The following is a 14,792-nucleotide window of genomic DNA, read 5'->3' as shown; positions in this document are numbered from 1 at the left end:
ACTGAGTAACACTGTCTGCTGACATTGGTAAACATCTCTGAAGAGCCAAATGAGCTGAGGGGTCCAACTTCTGATAATCTTCTGCACCTCATAGAGAAAGAGCTGATTCCACATGAAACACAGGATGGTTAGAAATACAGTCAAACATTCTAAAAGTTAGTCATAAGATAAATTTCCTGAAAAGTAGGTAGGCACACACAAACATATATACAGACAGACAGACACAGAGAGAGAGAGACAGACTGACTGACTGATTGATTGGTAATTGTTATATTGAGGAGTGAGAAGAGATGCAGAAAGAGATCCATTTGCAAGAATACTCAAGTCTGGAAGACAGGAAGATGTAAGCGTATCTAATGATTGAAGAGTTGGCAGTCCAATCAATACAAGAAAGCTTATAACTAAAAAGCATGACTTACTCAAGAGTGACAATGGGTGAGATTTAGGAGATCAGAGGAAAACTAGACAAAACATTTTAGCATGCAGACAGAACACAGATGAGTTATTAGGGAAGACTTCTCAGAAAGATATGAGATTACATCTATCTCAGTTAGATTAGAACATACAATCTATTTGGCATAATGATAGGCAACAATGGTCATATCAGAAACTTTAGGCAGTAAAACGGAGAAGGTACAATCAGTAAATAAATGAGCTCTGGGTCAGTTGGGGTGCTTGCATTGGGAGATGGAAAAAGAAAAATCACCCATATGCGGCCAGTCTGGACCACATAGAAAGACCCTGACCCAAAAACAGACAGAGGGCTCCCTGCCAGCCTATCTCCATTCCTTTGTGTCAGCTTCCAATCCCAAGAAACATTTTGTAGCAGGAACCTTCACTGGCCACACCATGCTGACACTCAGATCAGTGCCTCACTCAGTCACCATCGGAGAAGAATCTACTTGCCATAGATGAGAACAAACACAGAGACCCACAACTAAACAATGTGCCCTGAGTGAGAGACCTTGGAGTGCTAAATGGAATATTTTCATCCAGGCCCTCCCCTCAAGGCTCAGGGAGCCCTGCAGAAGAGGAGGCAGAAAGATTCTAAGATCCAGAGAGAATCGTGACTCCCAGGAAACAGTGTCTTCCAGACACAACAGGGCTGATGTACATATGAGCCCACAACGACTATAGCAGCACACTCAAGACGAGGGTCCCAGTGACGAGCTCCCATCTCTAGCCAAGAATCTAGGTGCAACTGACAACCACAGGCAAAAGAAAAGCTAGTTTTCTCCAAGGGAGTCTTACTATGTATATTAGTCACACTTCAGAGTAGGTCCCATATCCAGAAGGAGTTGGCCAAGAGAAAATGAACTCAATGATATTTTTATAGACTTTTGTCTCATTTTGCTCTTGGGGAGCATTTTTTGTCTTATGGGTCTTTTTACTTTTATATTTATGTTTCCATTTTTGTGGGGAGGGGAAGGTTTGTATCATGTTTTTCTTGATATTGGTTTGTTTATGGTCTTGTTCAGTTTTTAAAGTAAGAGAACAAATAAGTTAGGTGGGTGGGGGTGGATAAGCTCTAGGAGGAATTAAGGGAGGAGAAAAACATGATCAAGATGACTGTATGAAAATACTTTACAATTTAAACAAGAACAAAACAAAGAGGTGGTGAAGGGGTGGGTCAGGGACTCAGGTGCTTGGAAAGGGAGAGGACACTTAGCTCTGTGCCTGGGATTCACAAAGTGTTCAGGGAACGGGATCCGATAGTGTTGATGTTTGTTTTCTTGCGAGGGAACGCTCCCTGGCATCTAAGGTTGGCTGTGGTCATGTTGTTGTTGGAAAAAAAAACATTTCCTTATTTCACTGTGCAAAAGTTGCTTAAAATGGTCTGTCTTCTGAACTGTCATCAGTCACCTTAGAGTCAGTGGCATCTAGAGTGTATACCGATTCCCAGGTGTCAAAGATAATTAACTGTTCCATGTAAGCTTTTGTTTCCTTTGCTTAGCTCAGTGCTGGTGATGAGGACAAAAGACCCAGCTGCTGCTGGTGGCTGAGTGATGAAACAAAGATGGGAGGGGCTGGGGAAGCATTAAGTGACCACTTGAGGGTTCAGAGCAAATCATTCGGGACATGCTCTCCCTGAGCCAAGGTAGAGAGAATCCTGTTCCTCACAGCTCTGTCCTCGGAACCTCTGTAAGAAAGTTAAGTCTCGAGCCTGAAGCTCCTCTTTACCGACAGTTGAACTATTGTCTGAGGAGCTTTTAGAAGAGCAGCACAGAGGGAGACGTGGACTCAGAAGTCTATTAAACCTTTCCTGAAAAGTCCTAATAGAAGTATTGTCTCCTGGCTCTTCAGCCTTCCTGGAGCCATCTCCATCAACTGTTTATGCCTAGAGCTCTTGACTGATCCCACCAAGTGCCCCTACCTAGCCCTATCTGCTGGGTCTGGTAGACATCCCTGAGACAAGTGGGCAGGGAACTGCAGTCTCTGCTGATCTTTTTACGCCTCACGAGGAAAGAGCTGAACCATCATGAAACTTGCTTTTTATTTGGCCATCCTAGCTGGTACGTATTGAAGACTTTCTACTCTGTCCATTAGAGTCTGAGTTGATGTCAAATGGGGTGAGACAAAGTGAATGTGTGGCTGGCACACAGGGGCATCAAGAAATACTGTGAGTAGACTGGGGTCTCCCCATTTAGACTCTACCCAAAGGTTAGCACAGTCTCTCTCCTAAGTGTTAAGCTTTTGGATAGGTTATGGGATATACCCGCCTTGGGGAATCCTCAACAGTGAGTGCTTCTCTGGGTTATTGTGAACTGTGGGCCTCATTGCCCTCTGGAAAAGCAAGAATTACAGTTACAATATTTCTATTTACTTTATCTTTTATCACAACTAAGAAAGACTATAACTATAAATTCTTCAACTCCATCAAAAACCACAGAAGGATATAATATTACCTATGAAAACAGGAAGTACATTGTAAGCAACTTCCAAAACTTTAGAATTTACAGAGACATCTCACTGCCTGGACAGTCATCCAAAGTTCTTCTGTACCACTGGGGCATCCATCTTCAGCCTATAGATCCATAGTATCCAGCAGACTTTCCACAAAAGGTGGAAAAGGTACTACCACAGTACAATCACAAGAACAGAGAATACTGTTTGACTTCTGATAACTTTGGAGTATGGTAAAGACAGGAACAAAAGGCTTGGTACATGGTCCCTCCTTCTTCAGTCACTGCTTTCATGAACTTTGAAGAATTTCCCACCACTCCCTAATTACCATGACCATGTCATATACTGGCTGGGTTGAGGCTGAGAAAGCTAATCCAGCACCTAATATAGAGCTCAAAATCTCTTGCCTTTATTAATAACTTATCCTCTTCACTTTGAAGTTTTGAAGTGTGGTCACACAGAGGTGTGATGAGGTATAGGCCCAGATGTTGGAGGGTCAGCAGAAGTACCAGTAAGAGCCAAGAAAAGAGCACCAGAGCCAGCCTTCCTCTCTTTTATACTCCACTGCTAATTTTTACAATATTTTTATGAAAAACAATGTGTTTGTGTTATAAAATTTGGGAATTTTACAGGTAGAAAAAGTAATCACACTTCTCAGTCAACTCATACTGAATTTACTTCGAGTTATTTTCTGCATTTAATTTGTTTCTTTTTGGTTTTGTTTTTAGACAACTGAAATTGTATGTTTACCACTGAATACAATTGTAGCAAAAGTACATATAATTTTTAATTCAAATGTCACTACTATCATTTTTGATGTGTTCTACTTGCTTATGTGTTTCTTTATCTCAGTATTGAACAAAACATATTAGATATTTATCCTTCCAGTGTTTAACTATTATAAGTATTGCTAAAGATGAGTACACTTATTAAGCATCTTTGCCCACATCTGATTATGTCTTTAAGGTGAATTCCTATTGTTGGAATTCTCAAGTCACAAGTTATGAACAAGTTACAATTTTTAATCCTTATTTCTAAATTGCTTTCCCAGAAAATAAAATGAATTTATAAGTAATAAATTTATCTTTCTTTTTATGTCCTTTATCAGAAAAAATATTACCAATGCTATTATTACTATGTCTTATGTTAAGTATGTCACACTTTAATGTACATCTTTAGATGTAATTTTAGAAAAATGCTCTCTCCAGCCAATTGATTGCTCCTTTAAAATTACGCACATCCCTTTTCTGCTGGGAAGACGTGAAAGTCTCATTTACTCTGATGCTTACATGTTATTGCTTTCTCAGGGACAGTTTTCTTCACTCACTCAACTGTGCAGAAAGAGGACTATGCTCCTTATATAGCCTACCTCAAGTCTAACTTCAACCCCTGTGTGGGTGTCCTCATCAAGGCCAGCTGGGTACTGGCTCCATCTCACTGCTACTTACCGTGAGTACTGAGCATCCCCTCCCCAAATGATTTCTACTTATCCTAGATCAGTGAGTCCCAAGTAGGGACAACTTTCCTCTAGGATATAGAAAAGTCTGGAGGTATCTTGGGTTTTCACAATCAGGAAACAGGGCTACTAGCATGTAGTGGGACACACTCTAGCAGGATGCTGCTGGAGTTTCTGTAGAACACACATCACCACATAGACTCTGTGTTGCTGTTGATAGACTCGTCTTCATGCTGTCGTCCCCCCACCCCACCCCAGTACCCCATTAGTATTTCTTACTGGAAGTAATTACATTTAATCAATTAGGGGCTCAGTGGGTAACTCAAATTTGTAAACTGAGTAAATTGAGAAGAGATTTCTTTTTTAAAAAAGACACTCGTTGTAAAGAGATGGTTCATAACCCACAGAAGAGGTATTAAGGAAATACAGTGGCCATCCTTTTGCCTAAAAGAAAAGGATGGTTTCAACAGAATAACAGGGGTCCCTGCAAGAAGATGCTATCTGATAGGAATAGTAACCTTTGCCAAGACATAAAAAGTCTGTGCCAATACTCCTGGGGAGGATCCGGGAAGACAAACACTTCAACAGCACCCTTCCCCCTCCACTTTCCCATATTTCCTATTGACCAGAAGCCAGAGAAGATAGCTTATTGATTTAAGACATATCACCTTCCAAATCTTCAAAAGGGGGAGGGAAGAAGGTTGTTGGTGGGCTTGCTATCCAACACTCTGTGGATAATAAGATGGAAATTATCCGGCTGGATAAATGAGGCCTGAAGAGCATTCAATACAAACTTTTATATCCATTATTTTTCCTTTTCAAGGCACTATATTGAAGAAAAAACAGTACTTAAGAACTCCACTGTTTACTCTGATCATGCATAAATTGCTACCGTGTGTGCCCAGAACTTCATTTATAAAATGGGAATTAACTTACCGTGAGTAAAAGGTAACCCAGATACAGCACTTGTCACGGTATCTTGCACACAGTAGCATCTCATACCCAAAATAACAATAATGGTGAGTGATGACGGTGTAATCAAGATGGTAGTGGTAGTGATAGTAATGGCGGTTCCTTCCAACCCCTTCTCCCTCCAGAAATCTGAGGGTGATGTTGGGAAATTTCAAGAGCAGAGTCAGAGACGGGACAGAGCAGACAATTCATCCCATCCAGATCATCCGCTACTGGAACTTCAGCCACACTGCCCCGCAGGATGACCTCATGCTTATCAGACTAGCTAAGCCTGCCACCTTCAACCACAAAGTCCAGGTCCTTCCCATCGCCACCACCAATGTCGGGCCGGGCACTGTCTGTACACTTTCAGGTTTGGACTGGAGTCAAGAAAACATTGGTGAGTGCACCTTCTGCAGCACGCAAAGCCTTTGGTTTCACGTGAAGAACATACATGCCCTCAGAGCCACGAGATAAGATGGAATAGAAAATGGATCGGAGCCAATGGTGACGCTATAGGAGTGGTCTAGAAAAAGAAACCTGTCTAGAAGCCCAATACTTTTCTATTGTCGGGGTTTCAATTGAACCTTCGTTGCCTCTGCAGGACTTTGGCAGCTGAATCCCGTGGGCCATCTGACGGCACAGAGACCTTATTGTCACAGGCACAATTACATTAAGGACTTAGGACACAGTGGTTCTAGTTCCCCGTGTTCATTTCACATGTAAAAAAACATCGTGGGGAACCTGAACCAGATCACTTGTAGACACAGAGTAGGAAGAACCCCACAGTCCACAGCACAAAGGATGATTTCCCATCGGCAGAATGCTACTCTGTGTACCATTTCATTTGTAAAGTGAGGCTAATCGGCAGGGCTAACTCTCACGAAAGCACAACTTTGTTCCTTTCGCTCCTACCTTCTTCTCTTTAGGCATACTCAAAATAACGTCCACTGAAGTACAGGAGGTGGGGATGAGGGAGAAGTAAGTCGTGAACTGAGCAGGGTGTTGTTTCCCCCCTCAGGCAGACACCCTGACTTAAGGCAGAATCTTGAGGCTCCCGTGATGACTGACAAAGACTGCCAGAAAACTCAACAAGGAAGCAGCCACAGAAACTCCTTATGCGTGAAATTCGTGAAAGTATTCAGCCGAATTTTTGGGGTAATCTTTTTTTTTTGTCTAAGATTAGATTTTATTTACTTGTAAGTGTTCAGTTAACTATTTAACCACAATATGTCTTAATTTCCAAATAATTTGTGAGAATTTGGTAAGGTTATTGCAATGATACCTGCATTTTTTCAGTACAGTCTGCCTACAAAGGATCTTTATTGAAGAGCATCATATATCCGTGGTTAATAACATATTGCTAGTGTTAATTATCATAGAGACAAAGAAAAGCTATGAAAACAAGCATTGTTTTAAATTTTTTTCTCTCTCTTCCTCCCTCCCCTCTCATCTCTGGCAGGAGGTGGCTGTAGCTACTGTCATTTGTAAAGGAAAGCTCCAGGGAATTGAAGTTGGACACTTCATGGGAGGGGACGTTGGCATCTACACCAATCTTTACACATATATACCATGGATTGAGAAGACCATTAAGGAAAAGTTGAAATGATGCCCCTGCTTTTCCCTCTGCATCCCATTGTCCCTGCCACTGACTAAAGGAATTCACACATTCCCTAAACTCAAATAAACTCTCCAGGCACAAAGTCTGGGATGCAGCACACCGGGAGCGTGTGTCTTTCTGTCCACACCACATCACGATGGGAAGAAGGAATCTGCCATTACCTTACTCTTGGTTCTGCTCTCTATCATGTGTAAACTTCGTAAAAACCTTTGAAGCTGTCTTTTCTCTCCCTTTATAAATCAAATTTTGAGGCTAAATCATTAACTGGTAGATACCAAAGCTTGGCATGGAATGGGATGCAAAGCATCAGACTTTAAATCCTGTGCTTTGAGAGCAAATATATGACACAATCTATTGCAGTGCTGTGGATTCATAAAATCCACAGTGCAGGGGTGATTCATAAAAAAGGGGGTGACCCAGTTGGAAAAGTCAGGACAGTTCCTTAAACTCACAGAAAAGAGAAAGTATGCCTGAGGGAAGTTTTAAGGCAGGCTTGCAATCTTTAAGTGTTGGCAGCTAACCACAGAAGACAAATGAAGAGAGGGAGCTGGAAATGTGTGCTTCCTAGGGGAAAAGAAGTCAGAAATGGGTTGGTTCAAGCAGGGCCTATAAGGATCTACCCAAGGAGATGGAAGCTTCAGGATTTATAAATATACTACTCATTCCATCCCTTCTTTACCATGTCTTCAGGAGTGCCACTTTTCTTCCCGCGATTTGGCTTACACTGGTCTTTAGCAGGTAAAGCAGGACCTTTCCATTAGCGGAGGAGGGATTTCATAGCAAAGAAGGCTCCCTTTTCTGTCCAGGTACAGGAATCATATCTATATCACCCTTTGATATAGCTAGACCAGCCTATATCATATATCATATAGCTATATGATAGACCAACCCTGCCATTTGCAGTAGAGAATGTTATCCACAAAAAAAGTCAGATAATGGTTAATTCTTTCAAACTAATATTGACATGTGCCAGAAGGTACCAGGCAAGCAAATAGCTATAGAACAGAAGCCCTTTGCCCTCTCCCTACCTTCCTGACTACCACAGCCCCTAAGCATCTCATCAGATGCTGGCTCCTGTTACATGACTAAGGTCTCAAGGACCGCTAAGACCTGCTCATCTCACGGCTGCACGAATACCAGCATGCTGCAGAGGAAGAGCCAAAGGAAGAGAGAGAAGTAAACAGTGAAGTTTTAGGCCGATGTCAACAACTGTGAGAAATCCTGGCCATTCAAAAGCCCCAAGTGTTTTCATCTACTGAGATGATCATGAGGATGTTTGCCTTATGTTCTATTAACATAACTTTAAAGACTTTCAAATGGAAATAGCCTTTTATCACCAGAAAAAGTATCGCTATGAGTGGTACTTGGTCCTTATACATGTTGCTGAATTCAGTTTTCTAGTATTCTGTTGACTATTTTTCTCTCTGTATTTATGTGCACTTTTGATCTGTAGTTTTGTTTGTTTTGTAATGTCATTGTCTGATTTTTTTTTTATAAGAGTGAAATTGACCTCGTTGCATGAATGGAAAAGTTTTCCTTCCCCTTTTACTTCTTAAGTGGATTTTAGAAAAGGTTGTTATTAATCGTATCAATATTTGGCAGAATCACCAAGAAACCCAATTAATCTTATACCTTTCATTACTTATATTGTTCTATGTAACAGATCTTGTCATACTTCCTATTTCTCTTGGTTTTTGTCTTGTTTTATTTTTAGCTGTGTTACTGGGATGAGTATTAGTTGTGTCTTTTATTATAATACTGGAACCACCTGAAATAATTACTTTGAATGAGAAAAGGTTTATTTTTGGAGGTTTCGATCCATGGTCAGTGAGTCCACTGCTGTGGGCTGAGGGTAAAACGGAAACATTATGGCGGAAAGGTGCGGTGGAGGGAAGCTGCTTACCTTGTGAGCGCTGGAGGAAAAGCGAGTACGGGCCTGGGCCAAGATATAATCACCAAGAACACATCATCAGCAATGGACTTTAACTAAACCCCACCTCCAAAAAGTACCGGAACCCTCCCAATAAAGCCGTCAGAGTATAACTCCAACATGGATAACCGCAGAGTCCTCGTGTCCCAGGCACTGTCTAAACACCTCGCCCCTCACATCGCACTTAGGAACGTGGCTTTAATACATCAACCTCATAAGAACAGAGACAGGAGGGAGGGGCTCCATATCCAATCCACACAGTGCTTGGGAAGGTTAAGCAATTCCCAGAGTCTTACAATAAACAACTTGATTACAGTATATTACCGGCTTTATTCAGTGTTGCATTCTATTTTAACACCTTGACCACATCTCTAACATCTTTTATATTTACATGAGTCTGTAATTTTCACCTCTTGTTTATGTCTGATTTGGGCACGAAATTTCTTTTCTTTTTTTTTTTTAAATATTTATTTATTCATTATGTATACAGTATTCTCTCTGTGTGTATGCCTGCAGGCCAGAAGAGGGCACCAGACTTCATTACAGATGGTTGTTAGCCACCATGTGGTTGCTGGGAATTGAACTTGGGACCTTTGGAAGAGCAGGCCATGCTCTTAACCACTGAGCCATCTCTCCAGCCCGAAATTTCTTTTCTAATGGTGCTAATTTCTTCAACAGCTTCTGCTGCTTTCTCTATACCTACCTTATCTAGAATTTTTAAACTCACTCAAACTTTCCTTTCCTCACCAAACTGCATGTTTTATTCCCCGTTTCTCTTGTTGTTCTCTCTCTCTCTCTCTCTCTCTCTCTCTCTCTCTCTCTCTCTCTCTCTCTCTCTCTCTTCTTTCCTTCTTTCCTCTCCTCTCTTTCTCCCTCAATGTAAAAGAAGCAACAATGCCTCAGCCTGAAAGCTACCCTACCTGAAGTATTCTCCATTAAACAAATTCATCCATTACTTTTTTTAGTTTGCTCTCACTCAAGGTCTTAGGACACTGACAAAATGAAGCTAGATTTTTTTTTTTTGTCAATGCAATGAGTAGTTAATTCTGTAACAAAATGTAGCTAGTCAGATTTAACAGAAAGAAATGAATTTAGGGTGAAGTGAGATAATACCACCTAATGAATAGAATTCAAAAGTGGGTACTCAATTATTTGGACTATGACAGATGTGAGACTGCTTTGTGTTTTAGGAAGAATACAACCCTGATCTCTCTGCTAATCAATTAGATAGCAGATATTGATTATTATCATCTAGGTAGTGAAAGTAATCACAAGAAAATTAAAAAGTGTGAAAATGTGATTGAGTGTATGTAAGATGGAAGCTAATGATGATGAATGTACATTGTCTCTCTGTATTGAGCTGTGTTTAGTCATGCTCATGAATTACATTCTATCAGTTCAAACATCTACTCTAAATGTATTCCACACCAAAGCACAGCGCATAGTTGAAAGGTCACACACACAAGTACACACACACACATGCAGTACACACATACACACACATCAGCTACAATTCTGAAAATGCAAAATACAAAAGATGTAATTACATAGGATTCAATTCAAGAACGAAGATTTGCCTCCAGATTTGTATTCTTGCTAATACACAAAGCAGCCTTACACCTGTCACAAATTAAATCACCCACAGAAGGGTAAGGAAGTCAAATCCCAAAAGGTGCATGGGAAAGTATACAATTTAATTGAGCTATAATTAGCAAATTAAAAGCTTTATATTTATATTTTATTTATGTAATTCATGAACTGACTGGCATAATAAAGTGAATTAACATTGCTTCACATGTTTTCCTCTGTATCCCCCCTCCCTCTCCCTAGTACCAGAAAAACAAGCTCTATTTCCCTAGCATAGAGAACTAACTGTGGACCTCATGCTGTATATCAGTTAGATCTGTGGAACCTAACCCGGCTGCCTAACTTAAACTTTATAGCCCTTGCTAAGTATCTCCCGGTTTTCCCCACTTTCCCATCTCCTGACAACCACCGTTTTACTCTGCTTCTCTGGATTTATCTTTCAAATTCCATATATCAGAGGATCATCTGTCATTCTGTATCTAGCCTAGTAGAATATTCTCCAATCTTCTTTAGCAATTGTTGGAGATATATAGTTAAATAATATTCCATTGCAAACTTACGTTGCACTTTGTCTATTTATGTAATAATGCTCATTAGTTTGGTTTCCCATCTTGACTATCTTTTTGTCATTAAAGAAAATCAAATCATGCAAATTGGGATCATGGAAAAACTTGAACTTAATTTTAAATCATAAAACATCATTAAATTTGAAATATAAATTGGTACTTCACTTGTTTGAAACTATTAAAGTGCTTAATCATTTCACAGGATAATGCTAGTATGTTTTTGTGTGTGTGCAAAATGACCTACTGTTGATGGAGGCTGCTCGTTTGTTTTCCAGCCACCCAGACCTGAACTAATCACATAGAAACTGTGTATTATTACAACATTGCTTGGCCTATTAGCTCACACTTCTTATTGGCTAGCACTTATAACTTTAATTAACCCATTCCTATTATTTTATATTTTACCAGGAGGTTCATGGTTTACCGGTACTGGTGCACAGGCATCTTTCTCTTCTGGTGGCTACATGGTGTCTCATTGACTCTGCCTACTCTCTCCTCCTCTATCTGATTGGAATTCCCACCTTGTTCTATTCTGCACTGCAATAGGCCCAAAGGAGCTTCTTTATTAACCAACGGTATTCACAGCATAGAGAGAAGAATCCCACATCACCTCCCCTTTTTTGTCTAAATAAAAAGGAAGATTTTAACTTTAACATAGCAAGATTACATACAACAAAGCAATTATCAGGCAAGAATTATAGTTACAATATTTATATCTACTTTATCTTTTATTATAACTAAGGAAAATTATAATTATAACTATCTATTCTTCAACCCCATCAAAGACTCCAGAAGAATATAATATTACCTAAGTAAACAGAAAGTGTATTGTGAGCAACTTCCAAAACTCTAGACTTAACAGACATCTCACTCTCTGGACAGACTTCCAAAGTTCTGTAATGTTGGGGCACCCATCTTCAGCCTTTAGGCCCATAGTATACAACAGACTTTTCCACGAAGCAGGAAACTTCAAAAACAATTCCACCTATATTGGCAGTTTGTCAGTCACTTTCTTCTGTGTCCTGCAGAATATCTGACAGACTCTTTCATGAAGCAGGAACCCCAAAAGACTATCTCACCTTTAGGCAAGTTCAGCAGTCATTTTTTCTGTGGGTCCCACATGTCCAGTTCATACAGCATAACATCAAGCAGTCCAGGGAAAAGCAGTTTCTTGCCCAAATAGTTAGCAAACTCCATAGAAGCCTCTTTAATGCCCTTTATCTCTTGAAGTAACTTGGTACTGCCAGGAGCAGATGTGTCTCATTATCATAAAAAGTCCTAAGTTCTTAAACATTTTAAATGCCATATTCTGCTAGTCTTTGAAAGGGTTGAAGAATATTTATCTATCTGAAATATATCTCTGTACATCTAGAAAACCTAACTAATATGACTACAAGCTTGACTATTATAGATGACTTTCTATTAACCTGTATTTCATAATTATACATTACATTTTAACTGAACTTCACAAACACAATTCCTTAATCAAGAGCAGAAATATACATATGATAAAACTGACCTTAAATTTGTATCAATAAACAAGAGCTATACCAATGCAAAATATTCATCTCTATATGTTATCCCCCTTTAAATGTAAATAAACATTTATAAACAATATTTGGGAATTTGGGCATAGTTCTCTCCAAACTGCCTCCTGCTTTTTATTGGGTGAAATAATTTTAGGGGTTTACAGAGACTTTTCAGGGGTCTTGTTACATTGAACTATATCCATCTAGAAGGAATCCACGGGTTCTCATCCTCTGTGGAAACAAAAGCAGAACCTCTTTTCCAAAGCAACACATCCTTAGACCCAAATTTTGAAGTCAAGATACCTTTAAAGTATATATGTTGGTTTAGCTTAGCAGCCTATACAATGAAATGTCTCTCTGTACTTAGCTCATTCACAGTCAAAAATTTCAAAGAAAATGCAATGGTATATATAATCTAGACTCTGTGTATATTCTTTCTTTATATGGCATATTTTTCTTTACTCCTTTAATCTATTACTATTTGTACTCTGTCTCTTTAAAGACTTTATTTTTAAAAAATGATTTATTTCTTTTTATAACTCTCTATACTCTTTTTCCTCCCTCTCCCAAGCCTACGTACAATTTTTTAAACATACTATGTCTCATTTAGAGGCTTTTTATGTCTGAATTTATCCTATTGTGTATCTGAAATCCTTTTCTGACAAAATGCATTTTAAAATGGTAAGCAGTGTGATCGCCACAGCCTTGGATACTGGCTCTGCCTCTCTCGGCCTTTTAACATGGTGGAGGAAATTCACTGCCAGCTCTGGAACAGCTCACCCCCTCAACTCTGGAATGGAGTTGACTCATGCTGCCACTAAGTAACTTGCAACATGCTGCCCACAAACCCCATTCAAGTGTTCTGTCTCCTGAAGGAGTCAGAGCTGTTTGTGCTGGTAAACCAGGAAGCCACTTCCTAAAGAAGCCATACAGCCATCCAATGCTGAGTCAGGAAAACCTCTCTTAAAGGAGCAGTGACCCTCCTGCTTGCCACCAGCAAAGAGAGCCCATGTGGGAAAAAAAATGTGACTAACCAAGAAGCTGTGCAAAACTCTGTTTTTTGTGTCTAGTCTCTCAGGTTCTATGTGGACATAGTCATCACGTAGGCATCAATTTGTGGGCAGAGGTTGCTCATTTGCTTCCCAGCTGCCTAGACACAAAATAATCACACAGAAACTGTATTATCCTATTAGCTCACACTTCTTACTGGCTAGCTCTTATATTTTAAATTAACACATTCCTATTATTTTATATTTTACCATAAGGCTCAGGGTTTACTGGCACTAGCACACAGACTTCTTTCTCCCTCAGCAACTACATGGTGTCTCATTGACTCTGCCTACTCTCTTCTCTATCTGTTTGGAATTCCCATCTTGACCTATTCTGTGTTGTAATAGACCCAAAGACGCTTCTTTATTAGCCAATATTCACAGCATACAGAGAGGAATCCCGCAGCAATCTACGAAGATGTAAAGAGAAAAAAACTAGAGTCAAAAAGAAACTGGAACTGTTTCATCTGTATTGTTTACCAGCTAGTGATGTCTTGGATGAATCATGATATCAGTTTTGTCACCTATAAAATAAGGATAGAATTAATTATCATCATGCAACTGGTATTAAAACCATATACATGTGGATAAAATATTGTTAGCATGATTATAGAAAAATGACATCTATTTTAAAAGGACTAGTATGATAGACACTCATCCTATAGCTAAAAATACCACCATAAAGAACTGCCCTTCAGCATTCCAGTACAGTATGCCATTAAGTGAACCTCTTCGCATCTGTCTCCGTTCAATTCTCAAACCTTAACCCCAAACAAAATGGGACTTGGGAATGGGGGGAGCCTACCTTAAGGTAAGTAGGTGTCTCAAGGTGTGAGATTACTTTTTAAGGTTTCTGGTGCCCAATTAAGTCTTCAGTTCAACGAAGAATCTCAAATGTCTAATCACCCAACTTCCTCTGGGCTGAAGACCTGCACCAGATGTAAATTCCAAGTCTTGTTATATTTTTTTTTAAGATTGTGAAATTATCGAAGTGCACACGAATCAAGTTATAATACACTGTCTGGGTGGATGAGGCTGTCCATTGCACCATTTCTTTCTTTGGGTTCTCAGGCATGGTTCGACAGTGTAAGAACTCTGTAACATTAACATTGAATAAAAAGAAAATCTATGAGTGGAAAAAAAAAGAAAAAAAAAGAACTGCCCTTTTATTTTAAAAAGAATTGATGTTACCATCTCCA

The 14,792-nt window shown here is 39.6% G+C and overlaps 1 protein-coding gene across 1 annotated transcript; it reads left to right on the top strand.

Annotated features, from left to right (window-relative positions):
- Positions 1–2,479: 2,479 nt before the first annotated feature.
- Prss37 (serine protease 37) lies at positions 2,480–6,920 on the top strand. Its single transcript, XM_038317784.1, has 5 exons — positions 2,480–2,513; positions 4,212–4,353; positions 5,458–5,711; positions 6,333–6,469; positions 6,774–6,920. Exons 1-5 carry the CDS (start codon positions 2,480–2,482, stop codon positions 6,918–6,920), a joined length of 714 nt encoding a protein of 237 aa, XP_038173712.1.
- Positions 6,921–14,792: the final 7,872 nt, after the last annotated feature.

This window comes from Arvicola amphibius, chromosome 2, assembly GCF_903992535.2.
Source record: "Arvicola amphibius chromosome 2, mArvAmp1.2, whole genome shotgun sequence".
Lineage (NCBI taxonomy): Eukaryota > Metazoa > Chordata > Mammalia > Rodentia > Cricetidae > Arvicola > Arvicola amphibius.
The sequence above is the reverse complement of the archived record's forward strand: the minus strand, read 5'-3'. Positions and strand labels throughout refer to the sequence as shown.